This window comes from Lynx canadensis, chromosome D1, assembly GCF_007474595.2.
Source record: "Lynx canadensis isolate LIC74 chromosome D1, mLynCan4.pri.v2, whole genome shotgun sequence".
Classification (NCBI taxonomy): domain Eukaryota; kingdom Metazoa; phylum Chordata; class Mammalia; order Carnivora; family Felidae; genus Lynx; species Lynx canadensis.
The window spans coordinates 30,516,383-30,531,372 of record NC_044312.2 but is presented as its reverse complement, the minus strand read 5'-3'; the positions used below and the strand labels follow the sequence as shown (position 1 = coordinate 30,531,372).

At 50.3% G+C, this 14,990-nt stretch overlaps 1 protein-coding gene across 1 annotated transcript in view; it reads left to right on the top strand.

Moving 5' to 3' along the window:
• Nucleotides 1-6,506: 6,506 nt before the first annotated feature.
• Nucleotides 6,507-14,990, top strand: part of IGSF9B (immunoglobulin superfamily member 9B) — a 51,329-nt gene continuing 42,845 nt past the window's right edge. The window contains exon 1 of the mRNA XM_032595037.1: nucleotides 6,507-6,648. Coding sequence (XP_032450928.1) covers nucleotides 6,585-6,648 — 64 coding nt within the window. The 5' untranslated portion in view covers nucleotides 6,507-6,584. The remainder of the gene's footprint in view (nucleotides 6,649-14,990) is intronic.

Here is a 14,990-nt window from a genome sequence, read left to right as displayed (position 1 = left end):
CCCCCATCCCCAGCCCATCCATCTGTGGGTCCAAAGCAGAAGCACAGACCCTTCCCACACTATTTCTTGGACTACTTGTCACTCCCCATCCCCCCAACTCCTTGCCCATTGGTTTTATTTGAGCCAAGAGAGATGCTTTCTCCTCAGCTTTTTCTTGGGCCCAGACTTGTTTCTCACCACCTTCCTCCTTACCTTTCTAATTAACCCTATATGCACTTGTGTTACTCCTATTTGCCTACTCCTCCTTCTCACCTTTCTTAGCTGACCTATTTTCTCATTCCCCCTTAACATAGTCTCTGCTCTAAACATGGAAGCTTCTGCCTTATGCCACAGACATGCCAGCCATGTCATTTTATTACCACTTCTGTACATTCATTTCTCACGAAACTCTATTGAACATCCACTACGTGCTGGTAGTAGGATACTAGAGAGCAGTAAACTAGTAAACTCTTTGCCCTCAGGGGGTGACAGACCAGTAGTTACCCTTGACTGCAGTGTCTTGTTTCATCCATCCTGTCTCTTGTTCTCCTTTTTCTGAGATTTGGCTCACATCTCACTTCCTCTACTTAGCTCTCACCTGTTTCTACCATCTCCACCTTCTTGAGGTTCTACAGCAATTCAAGTCTGGGCCACCATCTCTCTCTAGGTTCCATGTTGACAGAGTTTATTAAGTATTGCTCAGGTGGTCATGTTTATGACCAGGGCTATGTATCTGGTTTTCAGATAAACTTATCTTAAATAGTGGATCTACTTTCTTCCTTGGACAAGAACTTGTTCCCTTGTCAGTCAGACAAGAAATGAATATAGTATGGCTACAGTTCCAGGAACTGGCACCTGTGCACACATATATGATCAGGGCAGGTTGTGGGAGAATGTCATCTCCTTCCCATTCACTGGTGTGCTGTACCTAACATATGCACATGATTGATGACTAGTGTATAGTTAAGCAATGTCCTACTGCCCTTCTATAATAGATAGTTTCTCTTCCCATGCTTGGGGACTCATCTGGGTGAAATATCATAAAATGATCCTATGGTGATCAGAACAAGTGTCTTAAGCCATGAAGGACTGGATCTGTCTCTGGGCCAATCATTACCACCTAACCAAGATGTAGCCTTTAGGGAAAGTGGGAACAGACTAGGGAAAGTTTTGAACCTCTGAAAAGTTTGAATCATAATTCAGTTTGAATTTTATTAAGACATGTCTTCAGGAATTTATTTTTGGAGAGGGCAAAGTGGATTGTTAGAAGAACTACTTGTGTCCAGAAAAACAATTTATGACCAGGGGCCATCTGCCCAAGAGGGATCTGGGAGAGAAGTAAGCCAAGCAAGGTGTCTACAAAGTTTTGCAAGCATTTTGAGCTGAGATGGAGAATTCTTATGATAAGAAGTTTTGAGAATCCTGTAAAGTTTAATCCACTTCTCCTATATCAGATTTTAAGATTAGATATTTATATTTTCGAAATCTAATTTCCTTTTGTTTGTTTTCTTCTCTCCTTCCAAGTTCTTTTAAAACATGCTGACTGGTCCCTGGAGTATTAAGAGAAAACAAGGTGAAAAGATTTGCTTCAAACATGGGCTAGACTTTTATAAGGGTGAAGTTTACATTCCTGTGTGCCTGGGACTAGTGGCAGCAGCTTGAATTGAAGTGAGAAAATTCTAAGATCTAGATAGTGTTTGCAAACCCTTTCTTTGTAGGAATTTTCTCTAAAGTTCATTTTTGTCTTGCAATCCCTATCAAAATAACACGAGCATTCTTCTCAGAGCTAGAACAAGCAATCTTAAAATTTGTATGGAACCAGAAAAGACCCTGAATAGCCAAAGCAATCTTGAAAAAGAAAACCGAAGCTGGAGGCATCACACTCCCAGACTTCAAGACGTATTACAAAGCTGTAATCATCAAGACAGTATGATACTGGCACAAAAACAGACACTGAGATCAATGGAACACAACAGAGAACCCAGAAATAGATCCATAAACATATGGCCAACTAATCTTTGACAACGCAGGAAAGAATATCCAATGGAATAAAGACAGTCTCTTCAGCAAATGGTGCTGGGAAAACTGGACAGTGACATGCAGAAAAATGAACCTGGATCACTTTCTTACACCATGCACAAAAATAAACTTAAAATGTATGAAAATGGGGTGCCTGGGTGGCTCAGTCGGTTAAGCGTCTGACTTCAGCTCAGGTCATAATCTCACAGTTTGTGGGTTCAGGCCCCACATTGGGCTCTGTGCTGAGAGGTCAGAGCCTGGAGCCTGCTCTGGATCCTGTGGCTCCTTCTCTCTCTGCTCCTCCCCCACTTATGCTCTGTCTCTCTTCCTCTCTTTCAAAAATAAATAAACATTCAAAAAATTTAAAAAATGGATGAAATACCTAAATGTAAGACAGGAAGCCATCAAAATCCTAGAGGAGAAAGCAGGCAAAAACCTCTTGGACCTCTGCTGCAGCAACTTTTTACTCAACACGTCTCCAGAGGCAAGGGGAACAAAAGCAAAAGTGAACTATTGGGACCTTATCAAAATAAAAAGCTTCTGCACAGAGAAGAAAACAATCAGCAAAACTAAATGACAACAGATGGAATGGGAGAAGATATTTGCAAATGATACATCAGATAAAGGGTTAGTATCCAAAATCTATAAAGAACTTATCAAGCTCAACACCCAAAAAACAAATAATCCAGTGAAGAAATGGGCAAAAGACATGAATAGACACTTCTCCAAAGAATACATCCAGATGGTGAACACACACATGAAAAAATGCTCCACATCACTCATCATCAGGGAAATGATCAAAACCACAATGAAATACCACCTCACACCTGTCAGAATGGTTAACATTAACAGCTCACACAACAACAGATGTTGGCGAGAATGTGGAAAAAGAGGATCTCTTTTGCACTGTGGTGGGAATGCAAACTGGTGCAGCCACTCTGGCAAACAGTATGGAAAACATCTTCCATTTGGTTTTGTTAGATTGGCAGCTCTTGGAACCCAACCTCCATGCTGTGAGGAAGTCCAAGCAGCCTGTAGAAAAGCCCTCATGGAGAAGAACTACAGCTTTGCCTATAGCTTTGGCTAACTAGCCAGCATCAACTTGGCAGCTATGAGAGTGAGCCATCTTGAAACACGGCCTCCATCCTCCAGTTGGTCAGATGCCATACAAAGTAGGCAAGAGCTGCCCCCACCAAGCTCTGTCCAAATTGCAGATTTTTTTTTTTTGGAAATAAATGACTCTTGTTGTTTTAAGTTACTACATTTTGATATGGTTTTCTATACGACAAGATAACTGATACAGTTCCCTAATTATATAAACACTAAACATGCTTTTTGGTGCTTATTTTGGGTAAATTGCTTTGACTTAGAGCTGCCTCTCTTCCTCACAGGCAGCTGTCCTAACAACTGTTCTAACCTAGATTCTACAGAGATGTCTGCAACTGCTGAGGAAGCTAAGTGATGACAGGTGAGTGGACTATTGTTTTTGAGTCCCACTTGCTCAGTGGATATGAGGAAGGAGTACGGATGGTGTCCTCTTCTCCTAGATATGAAGCTTCTGTCAGCTTCAAGGGCCTATGGATATATATAGGTAGGCAGCTAGATGTATTTTTTTTTCATAGAGTAACTGATAACACTAGCATTTTGTATTTCCAAAAAGAAGGGATGCCATATACTCCTATACCTGATATACATACACTGCATTTATTACTGTCATTGATTATTAATCATGTACCTAGAAGCTGCTCATGAGAGAGGCTCCATTCTTCCCTAACATCCCTCTTGGACAGCTGGGGTCCATGCTTATCTCAAATACTCTACTGGATGTGTCCATGCCAGAGAGGGTCTGCCATCCTTCCTGGGTCCAGAAATTAGCCATATGCCAAGAGGTGAAGGTTTACTGGGACCTATTCCTCACTGTGACTTGGAACAGTATATCTCTTTTGAGCTGAGATGAAACCAAACTGAGACATATCTGATGATGATGATGATGATGATGATGATGATGATGGTGATGCTATTAACTTTTCCCTTTGTATCTCAATTTTATTTCCTTTGCTCTCTGTCTTCACTCCCTGTTCCACTCCATCTCCAATAGTCTTATTCAGAAGAAATTTAGCCTCTTTTTTAGATAGTTCTTTTGTACACATTCCAAACCCAACTCATGCTATCAAGCTCTTTAGGGTTTTTTTGCCCCTCCTGCCAACCTGACAGTTTTAATTCCCTAGCAGAAACCACTACAGTGAGTAGGACAAAGAAGATTGCCAAGCAGATACAATCAAGATGGATGATGAGAGTGGCTCCATCTTTTTCCTTACCCTGCATGCCACTGGAAGAATGTTTACCTGAGCACAGATGCTTTTCACCCCTCTTCCTTCCTTATGGAACTGGGGCTTGCCCTTGGGAATTCAGCATTTCTCTCTACACCAGTTAGCTGCTTGGAGGTTTTGGAAAGGGAAGAATTCTCTTATCACTATTTCTGCAAATGGATCCCAGTAAGGCTTTACAGCCCGAGAACCCTGGGAAAGTGTGTGTGTGTGTGTGTGTGTGTGTGTGTGTGTGTGTGTGTGTATGCTGAGAGTGAAGTTGTTATTCTTTGGCATACTGGCTGGAATTAGCCCATCAATGGGGGCTCAGAGCTTCCAATTCACTTCATATTCCCAAGAAAGGCATCTAGGCAGAGAAAGAGAAACTAAAGCAAACGCCCAAGGAGAGATGGCCTCAGTGTTATGCACCTTGAGTGTGTTTACATGACCGGAGTGGGTGGGTAGTGGTAGGATGTTCTGGTTCTCCAGATTATATCCAGATGCTAAACCTTTACCATGGGTTTGGTACTCTGAGATGGGGAGGGGGGATCCCAATTTTCCACCTCCTGGCTGACTGTGAGCTAAAAGGGCTCAGGTTTCAGAGAAAGCTGTTCCTCTAGCACTCAAGGCCAGTTTTGATGCATGTTGTGTGGATGTGTTTTCCCAGAAGCAAGTATCCTTCTTGCTCTTTTATGAGCTTCATGTCCTTTTAGGAGCTTCATGTCTCAAAGCCAGTGCTTTGTGTCCAATGAATGCTTTGAGAGGGTGAAATTCCTTAACTCCCCTTTGCTGCCCCTATGTCTTCCTTCCTTGGCCCACAGCCCATCCTAGGGAACTGTGCCACTCTCACATTGCTTTCACTCCTTGAAAGAACAAACATCTTCACTGCAGCCTCAGAACACTGGTGTGAGGTGATTGTTTATAGTAGATGTTTCCATGACACTCATTTATTTCTTCTGCAGATACAACTGTGTTGGGGGAGGGGATGAGAGGTTAGAGTAGAGAGACTGAGAAATATGGAGACCTTGCAATTGCCTCATCTGTCTTCCTCTGTAGGAGTAAGAAGTCCATCAGCCCCTTTCCCTGGGTCCCTCCATCCCAAACCCCTAAACTGCTCTACAAATCCATCCTGGCTTCATGATGCTGAGATGGGACTAAATTCTCAGATAGGTGAGGAGGGGAGGAATTTTATGCATGAAGAGGCAGCCTTTTTTTAAGACAAGGAAAAAAAAAAAAAACACTTTTATTGCTCAAAGTAGAGATTTACTAATGATGAGCAACAATGACCTGCACTGGGGGTGGTAGTGTGTGTACGTGTGTGTGGGGGGGGGGGGGGGAGAAGATTCTCTGACACTCCTTCAGCTGAGCCAATGACTCATTCTAAATTGGAGTGACTTTTGGAGGTCATTTTAGTCATCCCCCTGCCTTCAGGCCGGATGGAGCTTAACTTAACAATATCATGTTTGGGTGGAAGGGGGTGCGTTGCTGAGGGAAGAATGTCCGTGTGTGGAAAGGAGTGGCGCGGGGCGGGGGATATTGTGTGACCTCTTTGAAAAGATCTCCAGTGAAGGACGTTCCCTAGCTTTCCCAGGCTGCCCTGCCCGTTCCTGGGTTTCCCCATCATTGAATCAGCATGGTCCTCTAGGGAACTGCTTTTTGCTGGTTGGAAACCGGATGTTGGGTTCCCTGGGTGGGCGGGGGCGACGTCCCTTCTGACATTTCTGGGGTAATTGAGATTCCCAGGGTCCCGTTAGCAAGCCCAAGAAGCTACCATTCCCTTCACCAGGAACTTGCCATGCAGTGTGAGCAGAGAACAGAACAGAGCAGAGACGCTACAACGCCTTCTCCCTGGCAATGCGCATGATTCTGCGGCTCTGTGCTCGCCACACTTCAACGCACCTTGAAATGGGCTCGCCTCCTTCGCGCCACGACGGACAGACTTTCGAGCCAATCGGCCCCCAGGCTTGCGAGCAGTGTCCAATGGGAGGGCGTCGGGGGCGGTCCCGGAGGCCCGGCCCTGGTAGGCTTCACCGTGGAGCTGGCTGCGCTCTGCCGGGGCTAGTAGTGCAGGTGCCGCTGCGCCGGGGGCCGGGGAGGCTGCGCGCCGAGCCGAGCGTAGCCGGGGAGGGATGGAGAGCGGGCCGGCGGGGCTGCAGGAGCACCGGCGTGGGGCGTAGGCGGGCGCGAGCGGGCGTGAGCAGGCGCTCGGGCGCGAGAAGTGTGCGGGCGCAGGAGCACTTTGCGATAGGATGAGGCTCTTGGCTGGCGCGCGGTAGTACTATGATTTGGTATGTGGCCACTTTGATAGCAAGTGTGATCAGCACCCGAGGTCTTGCGGCTCAAGGTGAGTTGAAGTGCAGCGCCCCTCCTCTGGCCCTCCGCGGCGTCAGCCCTTTCTTCTTCGTTTCGGGCTCCCCGGCCCCGCTGAGCGTTGCGCCTTTCCGCGGGCGAGGCTCTGGTTCGGTTGAGGAGCGCTCCGGAGCACTGCGGGGAAGCACTGTGGGCCGCGGGCCGGAGGGGCCGGGTGGGAAGGGGCCGGAATCCAAGGGCTGCCTGGCACTCGGGAAAAGATCTTGGGATCCGGGTCGACTTTGTCCACCTTCGGCCTCAGGGTTTCATACCGGCGTGCCGAGCCAGGTGCTCTTTGCCGGAGCAACCGCCTTCTCTAGCGCTGGGGAGTCGGCGGCTTTCCTAACTCTGGCTGCCGGGTAGTTTGTGGGTGTTTGGGTAGGCTGCAGCACGCACGAGCCCCGCGCAGCGCCACCGCTCCACAGTCCAGCCTTGGGACTCTCGGCACCCACGGCTAGCTAGCTAAAGGGACTGGTTTTTCGACCCTGCGGGCGCCCCAACTCCAACTCGCATCCCTTCTGATCACACATCCTGGCAGCTAGGGGTTGGATTCCCCTTGCGGGGCTGGGGGCGCAGGCAGCCCCGAAAGAGAAGAGCAGGTTAAACGAGAGAGTCTCTTGGCCGGCTCAGAGGAGTGTCCGCTTTTGCCTAGCCCTGCCAGGCGCCCGCGCCTGTCTTAGCCTCACCTGGGCCCTGGCCAGGCAAAAGTTCCCTAAGAGCGGGCCCCAGGCGTGCGGACTCCACGTCGCCCTCACCGGCTGTGAGGCAGAGCTGGCTGGGTGTGAGGGTGGCGGGGTAGGGGTCCCCACTGCCTCATCTCGGAGCGGAGGGAGGTTTCTCTTTTTCTGGTTTCCCTATCTGAGCTGGGGAAGAGACAAGAGGGAAGCCAGCGACTTGGTTGATGCGTGCGTGAGCGCGCGCGCTTTTGCTTTGGAGACGGGCAAAGCGACCTACAAGCCTCTGGGTGGCACCCCAGGCTCTCGGCCCTTGTATGGAAGTAGGAGCGGAGCCCGGAGGGTGCGAGGACTCTGAGCTCACCGTTTTCACCACGCAGACACGACCCAGCTGCGGGCAAGTTCACAAAGCTGGGAGGAGAGGAGAGCGGGGAGAAAACCCGTCGGTGGGTGGAAGTCAGCAGGGAGGACCCGGCAAAGAGAGAACCCGCTCCCAGCCGCGCTAGGGTAGAGGGGGTTCGCTGGAGGCGCCTTTTACAGACAGGGTCCTCTCTTGTCTGAGGGTGTGTAGGGGGAGAAAGGAATGATTTGAGAAAGTTTCTAGAATGGAATGTCTTCCATGCTATTGGAGGAGGGGAGTGAGTCTGAAAACCGAACCAGAGGAAGGTGAAGGGAGGGTAATTTTGTTAAATGGTACGTTGCCTTGGATGGTTTAAAAACTCCATTTGTCAGGTGGGAAAACTGAGGCCAGGGAAATTCAGAAACTTATGAAATGGGGGTAGGTGTGAGATCGGTCGAGTTGTGTGTGAGAAATTGTTCTTAGCTTCAGCCTCCTCCTTTCCCCTATTTCCTTGTAGTCTTCCAATGCCCTCGTCCTCCTCCCCTCCATTTTTTGGTACGTTCCTGCTATGGGACTGTCGCTGAAAGCACCAAAAGGAGCTGCTGGGATCTTTGAATAAAAAAGAGACACTGAAAGGAGGCTCTGAAATAGCTTCTAAACTGGAGAAGTCAGGGTGAGGGGAATGGACTTTGTGCAAGTTTAAGCATAGAATAAAGGCAAATGGCAGCAACACACAGAATGGCTAGACAGAAGGAAGGACTTCCAAACAACATTGAAGGTTATTGGGCATGAAGGTTATACCCTCTTTCTGGGTGGGGAGAGGTCCTTCTGTCTGGGATGGCTTGACATGCACCCTTGAGCCTGCCACCTCTGTTGGTCTTGGAGTCCTTTTAGCTTAAAAAGCCAATATATATGGTAGTTGAGGACCTAGGTATAGAGTCACATGATCTGGTTTCATATCTTGGCTCTGCCACTTGCTGGCCTTGTGACCTTGGATAAGTTGCTCAACCTTTTAAATGTCACTTGCCTCAATGGAAAAATTGGATTAACAGTATGAGATTGCAGGGTTTTTTGGTGAACATTAGTGCTGTAAAGAAATGAATGACTACCTGTTATATAGTAATTGCTCAATAAATGTGAATATTATTATTATTATTATTACATTCAGTATCTCTGGAGTTCCAGGCCCCTTCTCAGTTTCTTTCCTTTGGACCATTCAGGGCATTGGGAGCTGGAAGTGTGTTGAGGGAAGTTCAGAAGACTGCCTCTGTAGGAATCAAGTACCCTTTCACAGGCTGACCTTGCCTGGGCAGAACCCCTTTTTCCTCTGAATCCCAGGGAGGTATGCAGAGGGTGTGCAGACCTCAGGACTACTTGGAAATTCTTTGAAAGATCTGCAAAACTCAGAGTTTGTCAGTGGCCAGAGAGGCTTGTGGGAAGGATGCACAGGAGCCCAGGAGCCAAGCAGGTCCTAGCATCACAGACTCTGGGGGGAGGGGGAGGGGATCTGTGTGGCAGGGTTTTGGCTCATACGGGAAATACCAGTCACTGTTCAAAAGCTGGCTCTGTGTGACAGCTCAGCTCTTGTCTGACTGGCAGAGGTGACTTCTGAGGAGATTTCTGACAGGGAGGGACTTTCAGATGCCACCTTTAGGGTTTGGCCGAAGTAGGGGCTGCTTTAGCAGAGGGGTAAAAGGGAATGGGCCCCTAAGCCAGTGTCGGGTTGGGACAGTTAGGGATGGGCTTCCCATCTGACTTTGATCATGTGTGTCTGGGAGGTGATTGAGGTCAGTGGAGAGGTTGGGGAGGGTAGGGAGAAGATAGGCATCTGGAATCTGGAAGATGGCGATTGAAGCCTCAACATCCTGGACTGAGGAAACTTGGGGCAGGACCTTGGGCCATGCCTAGATGACTCTGGACCTCCCATAGGGGAGAAGAAGTCTGGACCTTTATTCCCAAGGCTGCCTCCTCCTGTCAACCACAGATTCTGTGGTTGGACTATCCCTGACTACAGCGTCCCCAAGTAAAGTGGGGTTCTGACTCAGATCCTACTGGTAGAGTGCCTGGCCTTAACTCTCCCTTCTTCCCTTTGCTGATGAAGATGAGAGGGAGGAGATTTAGACCAGGAGGCTGCTAGCAAGACCCCATGGGCAGTCCATCAGCAAAGGACTCTGCTCAGCAAGTAGCCAAGTGGTGTGTGTGTGTGTGTGTGTGTGTGTGCGTGCGCCTGTGTGTGTGCATCCCTCGCACACTCGCCAGAGACAGGGGTGTGTCTGGCAGCACACACCCTGGGAGAAGCTGAGGAAGGGATGTGTTGGAAAGGACATGGCAAAGGGGCAGTGGGAAGAATCAGCTTTCAGCTCTTGACCTGAGGCCCAACATGTGCCAGACTTGGAGTAGGCAGGTCCCAGAGCTCAGTGGTTTCATGTTTGTGGCTCTGAGACAGAAAGCTGGGATCTGGTTACCCAAGGAGTAGAGGCTGCCTAGCTGGGGAGATGCTGAAACTCAGCATCTCTCTGCTCCTCCCTCTTTCCTGGCTCCTGGCACTGCTCTTCTGATGCCTGCGTTTTCTCTCCCCTCTGCCCACCCCAGCCAGGGCGCGGCTCTCAGAGCCTGGCCTGCTGCTCTCTCTTCTCCCTTGGCCCTGTCTTTCTCAGGCCTGCTGGCTGCTTTCTTCTCTCTCCCAGCCTTCCTGTGTGCTGGCAGGGGGAGGGAAGTAAAGGCCGGGAGATATGTTCTATACAGGGCTAGGCCTGAGATTTAACGCACTTTTCTTCCCCTTGAAAGTCTCCTCTCTTCCTGGACACATCCTGTGACCTTCTCAGGCTGGGGCCCAGGGTTTCAGGGGGGCAGTTTTCTTCTGTCTGCTCCCTAGCATTGGTTAAGCAGCTTGTGTGAAGAGTGGATCTGAATTATGAAAATAGCTGTAATTGGTGTGAGCTGTCTGGAGATGTGTGCACATGCCTATATGTGTGTGCATGTTTACATGTGTGTGTATGTATACATGCCTGTGCTTTTATGTGTGTGCATGTGTGTGCACACACCTGTGTGTGTGTGTGTGTGTGCACTTGAGTGTTTGCATGCATGTGTATAGAATGGAGGATGACAGGGGGACAGTTAGACTCCAGGCACGAGGTGGGGAGTCACTCCCCTCCAAGTGCTATAGTTGGCAGCCAGACTGTACTCAGAGCAGATGCCTTACTTTCCTTATCCCCCTGCTCTGTACCTGAGTCTAGACAGCCCAGAAGTTTCCAAAGTTGGAGGCTTAGCCCAGGGACTGGATTGAAGGATGTCTGATGTCCCTGAGAGAAAGCCTAAATGGGGGACAAACCCAGACAGAGTTCCAGGGGACAAAAAATGGGCCTGTCTTGCTACAGTGGGCTCTGGCATCAGTTGCCTGTTAACCCAGTGCACTCTAGATAGAGTAGAGAAGGGGCTGGGTCCCTGGGGAGATGGGAGAGGGTGCTGGGACTGCAGAGGCAGCTTGTAGCCTGGCCCCCTCAGGGGCACTGCCCATGGGTGCCAGCGCGATCTGCCCGAGGCAGCTGACCTATTTTTCTTAGGAATCTTCCTGCTTTTCTGTTCTCTCTTGCGTGAATAAGCAGGAGACTGGTGAGCAGAGACAGGGCCTCTGTAAGGGTTTTGGAGAACAATTCCATGTGAGCCAAAGCTTTGAGGGAAGTGCCAACCAGCTTAACTGTCCTTCTGAGAAGAGAAGGGACTGGGATAGTCCCCTCTGCCTGTCATTGTATCTCCAGCCCCCCCTCCCCTCCACATTTCCCCTTACCTCCCTCCTGGTCACAGGCACCCACCAGGAAGGTCTGTGGCAGACAGCTTGCACACAGGCCTGCCTTCACAAATTGTATAAGGTGAGCCATTGTCCTTATTTTCTGGCTTCAGAGTAGGGAATGCTGACACCTTACTGTAAGTAAATATGGAGCTTCAATTTCCCCCTTTCTTTCTTATCTTGTCTTCCTTGAGGAGAGGAGGGTGGCCTAGTGGCAGACAGAGCCCCTGGTGCCCTCACCTGGCTGGGCTGGCCTGCCTGTTTGCTCTGGAACACATGTGTGCACATGGCCACGTGTGAGTGTGCAGGGTGCAGGCCTCCACCCAGGTGGCAGGGGTGGGGTGTGGCTTTGCCTTTCTGCTGAGGAGCCATTAAAGGAGCAGAGTGGAGGTTGAATTACTGACTGCTTCCTGTCAGTGGCTCATGGGGAAAAGGCTCTTGGAAATACAATCTAGCTGAGAGCAAATTAAAGTTGCTAATAGCATCACTGCCTCATGGGCTTCGAGGGGAGCCCAGCCAAGAGGGTTAGGAAGGAGTCACCTACAGGAGGAAGGAGGCCTGCAGTTCCTGCCCCTCCCTCCTCCATGCCTTGCTGTTTGGAAGATGGGAGGGTTTGCTGGCTAGGGCTGGTCTGGGCTCACCTGACCTCTGACTTCCCACCCTGAGAGGTTTAATGGGGAGTGGGGGCCAGAAGGGCTGGGAGGACACTGATGGAGACCATGGAAGGTAGGGACATTTCTGAGAACCTGCTTAGGCTGGGTGTGGGGGCTCTTGATGGAGGCAGAATGATGGCCAGATGACTTCTAGCCCACCTGCCTTCTGGAAAGAACAAGGACATGACCAGATGTTTTGGACACAGGCCTCTTGTCTATCTCATATTTGTAGAGTGTTCTTTGCTTTGGGCAATAGGGATTCTGTTCTCTGCTTTCCTCATGCCATCCCTCTGGGTGTGTACCTCTGTGGGAGGCTCCTTGGGAGCCTGAGTCCCCGGCTTCCTGGAATCTCCTGGAGCCTTCTGGCTTGTTGGGGAGGAGCGATTGGGGGACTATTGGGGGCTGTGCCTTTTTTGGACTAGCAGGGATTATTTTTAGGCAGGCAGATGGAGGTGGCGGTGGCTGTCGCTGGTATTATTAGACAACAGGCCTGTGGTTTGGGAGTCTGGTGCCCAGAGGATGAGGGGGTTGGGGACAAAGAGGCGGGCGGGGGGGGGGGGAAGGAGGGGGTGGAGGAGCAGGAGGAAGAAGGGGAGGAGGAGGAGGAAGAGGAGGAGGAGGCAGCAGCAGCGGCTTCAGTAAGGATTTGTACTCATGAATGAAGGAGGCTGGTCCTCACCCGGTGGTCTTCCCTAATGGTAGCCACTGCCGGACGTAGCCAGAGGTGCTGAGTAGTGCTGAGCCCAGAGCCAGCCAGAGAGCACCAGCTGCATTCTGAAACAGACCCACCTTGTCATCCTTTTCTGGTCTTGGGCTGCATGGGTCTGGCTGTTGGAACCTAAGCAGAATGTGTAGTGGAGAAGGTCTGCCCTCTGACTCAGGGAGGAAAGTGTCTGGGATGTCTGGGATGGAATGTGGGAGAGGCTGTGGTGCCTGGGCCTGTGGTTGGTCAGGATATTGTCAATGAGTGTGGGCAAAGAGGAGGAGGAGACACAGCAGCTGGAGCTTGACTCCCCTACTTGTACCTGAGTGACTTGGCTGAGCCAGGTAGCCTCCCAGTTTGCTCATTTGTGAAAATGAGCTGGTAGTATTTCTATCAGGTGGGCATTGTGAGCATTAAGTGAAATTTGTGTTACACGCCAGGCACAGAGCCTGGTATGTGGTAGGTATTTAGAAGAAGTTTGGTTGCTTGACAGCTGAAGCTCTCCCTGCCCTGGCTCCTAGAACTTCTTAGGCATTTAGTGTTTCTCATTCTCAGGTACCCTTCCTCCGCCAGCCCTGCTCTGGTGGAAGAGCCCTAGGCTGTAAGTGTGGGACACAAGGGCTGTGCCAGAGCCTGGCTCCTCATGGTTCTATGTCCACAGGGGATCCAATGGCAACCTGGACTTGGCTGCCTGCTGGGCACCACCTGGCCTAGAGAGCAGGAGACCTGTACCCTATGGGCTTCCTGAAAGGTCAGCCAGACTGCAGGGGCTACCTCATCTTCCTTTGTTCTCCTGCTTTCTCTACCCTATCCTGGGAAAACAACTCCAAAGTGGGCTGGGCAGAGCCCCAGGATGCAGATTTGCTCGGCTTAGGGTATTGCTGTTTCCTGCCTTCTCTAAAACAGGTATGTGGAATCCAGGGCACCTCATGGGCTCCTACCACCCTCACTCCTACAGATGCCAGTTTCCCCTCTGAGGTTGTTGCCACACCTCTTTGGGCTGCTGTAGGCTTCTTTGGTGGGGAAGGGGCCTGGGGGTGTCTCTGCCTCTTGCAGCCCCTCCTCACTTCAGGTCACTCTCGATCCTTTCCTTCTCCTCCTCTTGCCCCCCTGCCCACTGGCAGTTGTTCCAGTCAATCTGCTGGGGAGAAGCCCACTTGCTTCTTGAACGAATAGCCTCTGCTCTGTCTTCCTGATTCTGGGCTCCTATGAAGGCCTATGTCTTTGGGTCCTCTGTGCCCCAGAGTTCTCTTTCTTCCTGTGGGCTGGGCTCTTCCTGTGTCAGGTTTGCACTGTGTCTGTCTCTGTGTCTCTCTCCTTCCTGGTTTCTTGAGTCTCTTTCAAAGTCTTCAATTTGGGTTTGGTGTCCTAGGTGAGAGTTTCTCCTCCATCAAGCACCCCTTCCCTATTTACTGCCACCCTGTTTACTTTTGTTTCATGCTTTGAGCTTTTCTAGAGAAAGTGTCTTATTAGACATGCTTTGGCTCAGGAAGGATCAGGCTTAGGAAGAAGTGCTTGTAGGTGATGGAGTGAGAGTGGTGTGTGTGTGTGTGTGTGTGTGTGTGTGTGTGTGTATGTATGTGTGTTGAGGAGTTGAGGAAGGTGATAAATACTTCAGGGTTCAGAAAACCAAATGGGTTGAACCAAGTGCAGAGGCTGGGCCAGGAGCTCCCACGCCTCTGCTTTCTTCTTGGGAAACTCCATCTCTTTCTGCCTTGCTTATCATATTTGGGATGCTTATCTCACTGAGTCCTCTCTCCAGCTGCTTGTCCCTGGTTGAAAGGGTCCTTGTGCAGAGATGAGGGATGGGGCTGACTGGCTTGGGGGTGGGCCTTGGGTTGGGTGCTCAGTCCTGAGCCCAGGGGCTGGCTGGGGGTGGAAGTGGAAACCTGGAGCCAGCCCCAGTGCTGGGGGAGGTGTGAATGAGGCTGCCTCATTGCCAGGAGGTGAGAATGAGGCAGCACTGAGCAGGAGGCACTGTGGGAACCCATTTTGGAGCCAACCTACCTCCTGGCATTGCTCTCCAGAGCCTTCAACCCCAGTAGCCATGGTGCTACAGAGCCGAGCTTCACTGCTAAAAGTGGGCAACCACCTGCTCAGCAGAGCTGGTCATTTTCTTTGCCCCTCTGCCTCTTGCCTTAGGCTCTAGGGGCCAAAGCCCTGGGAAGGGGCCCCCTTCT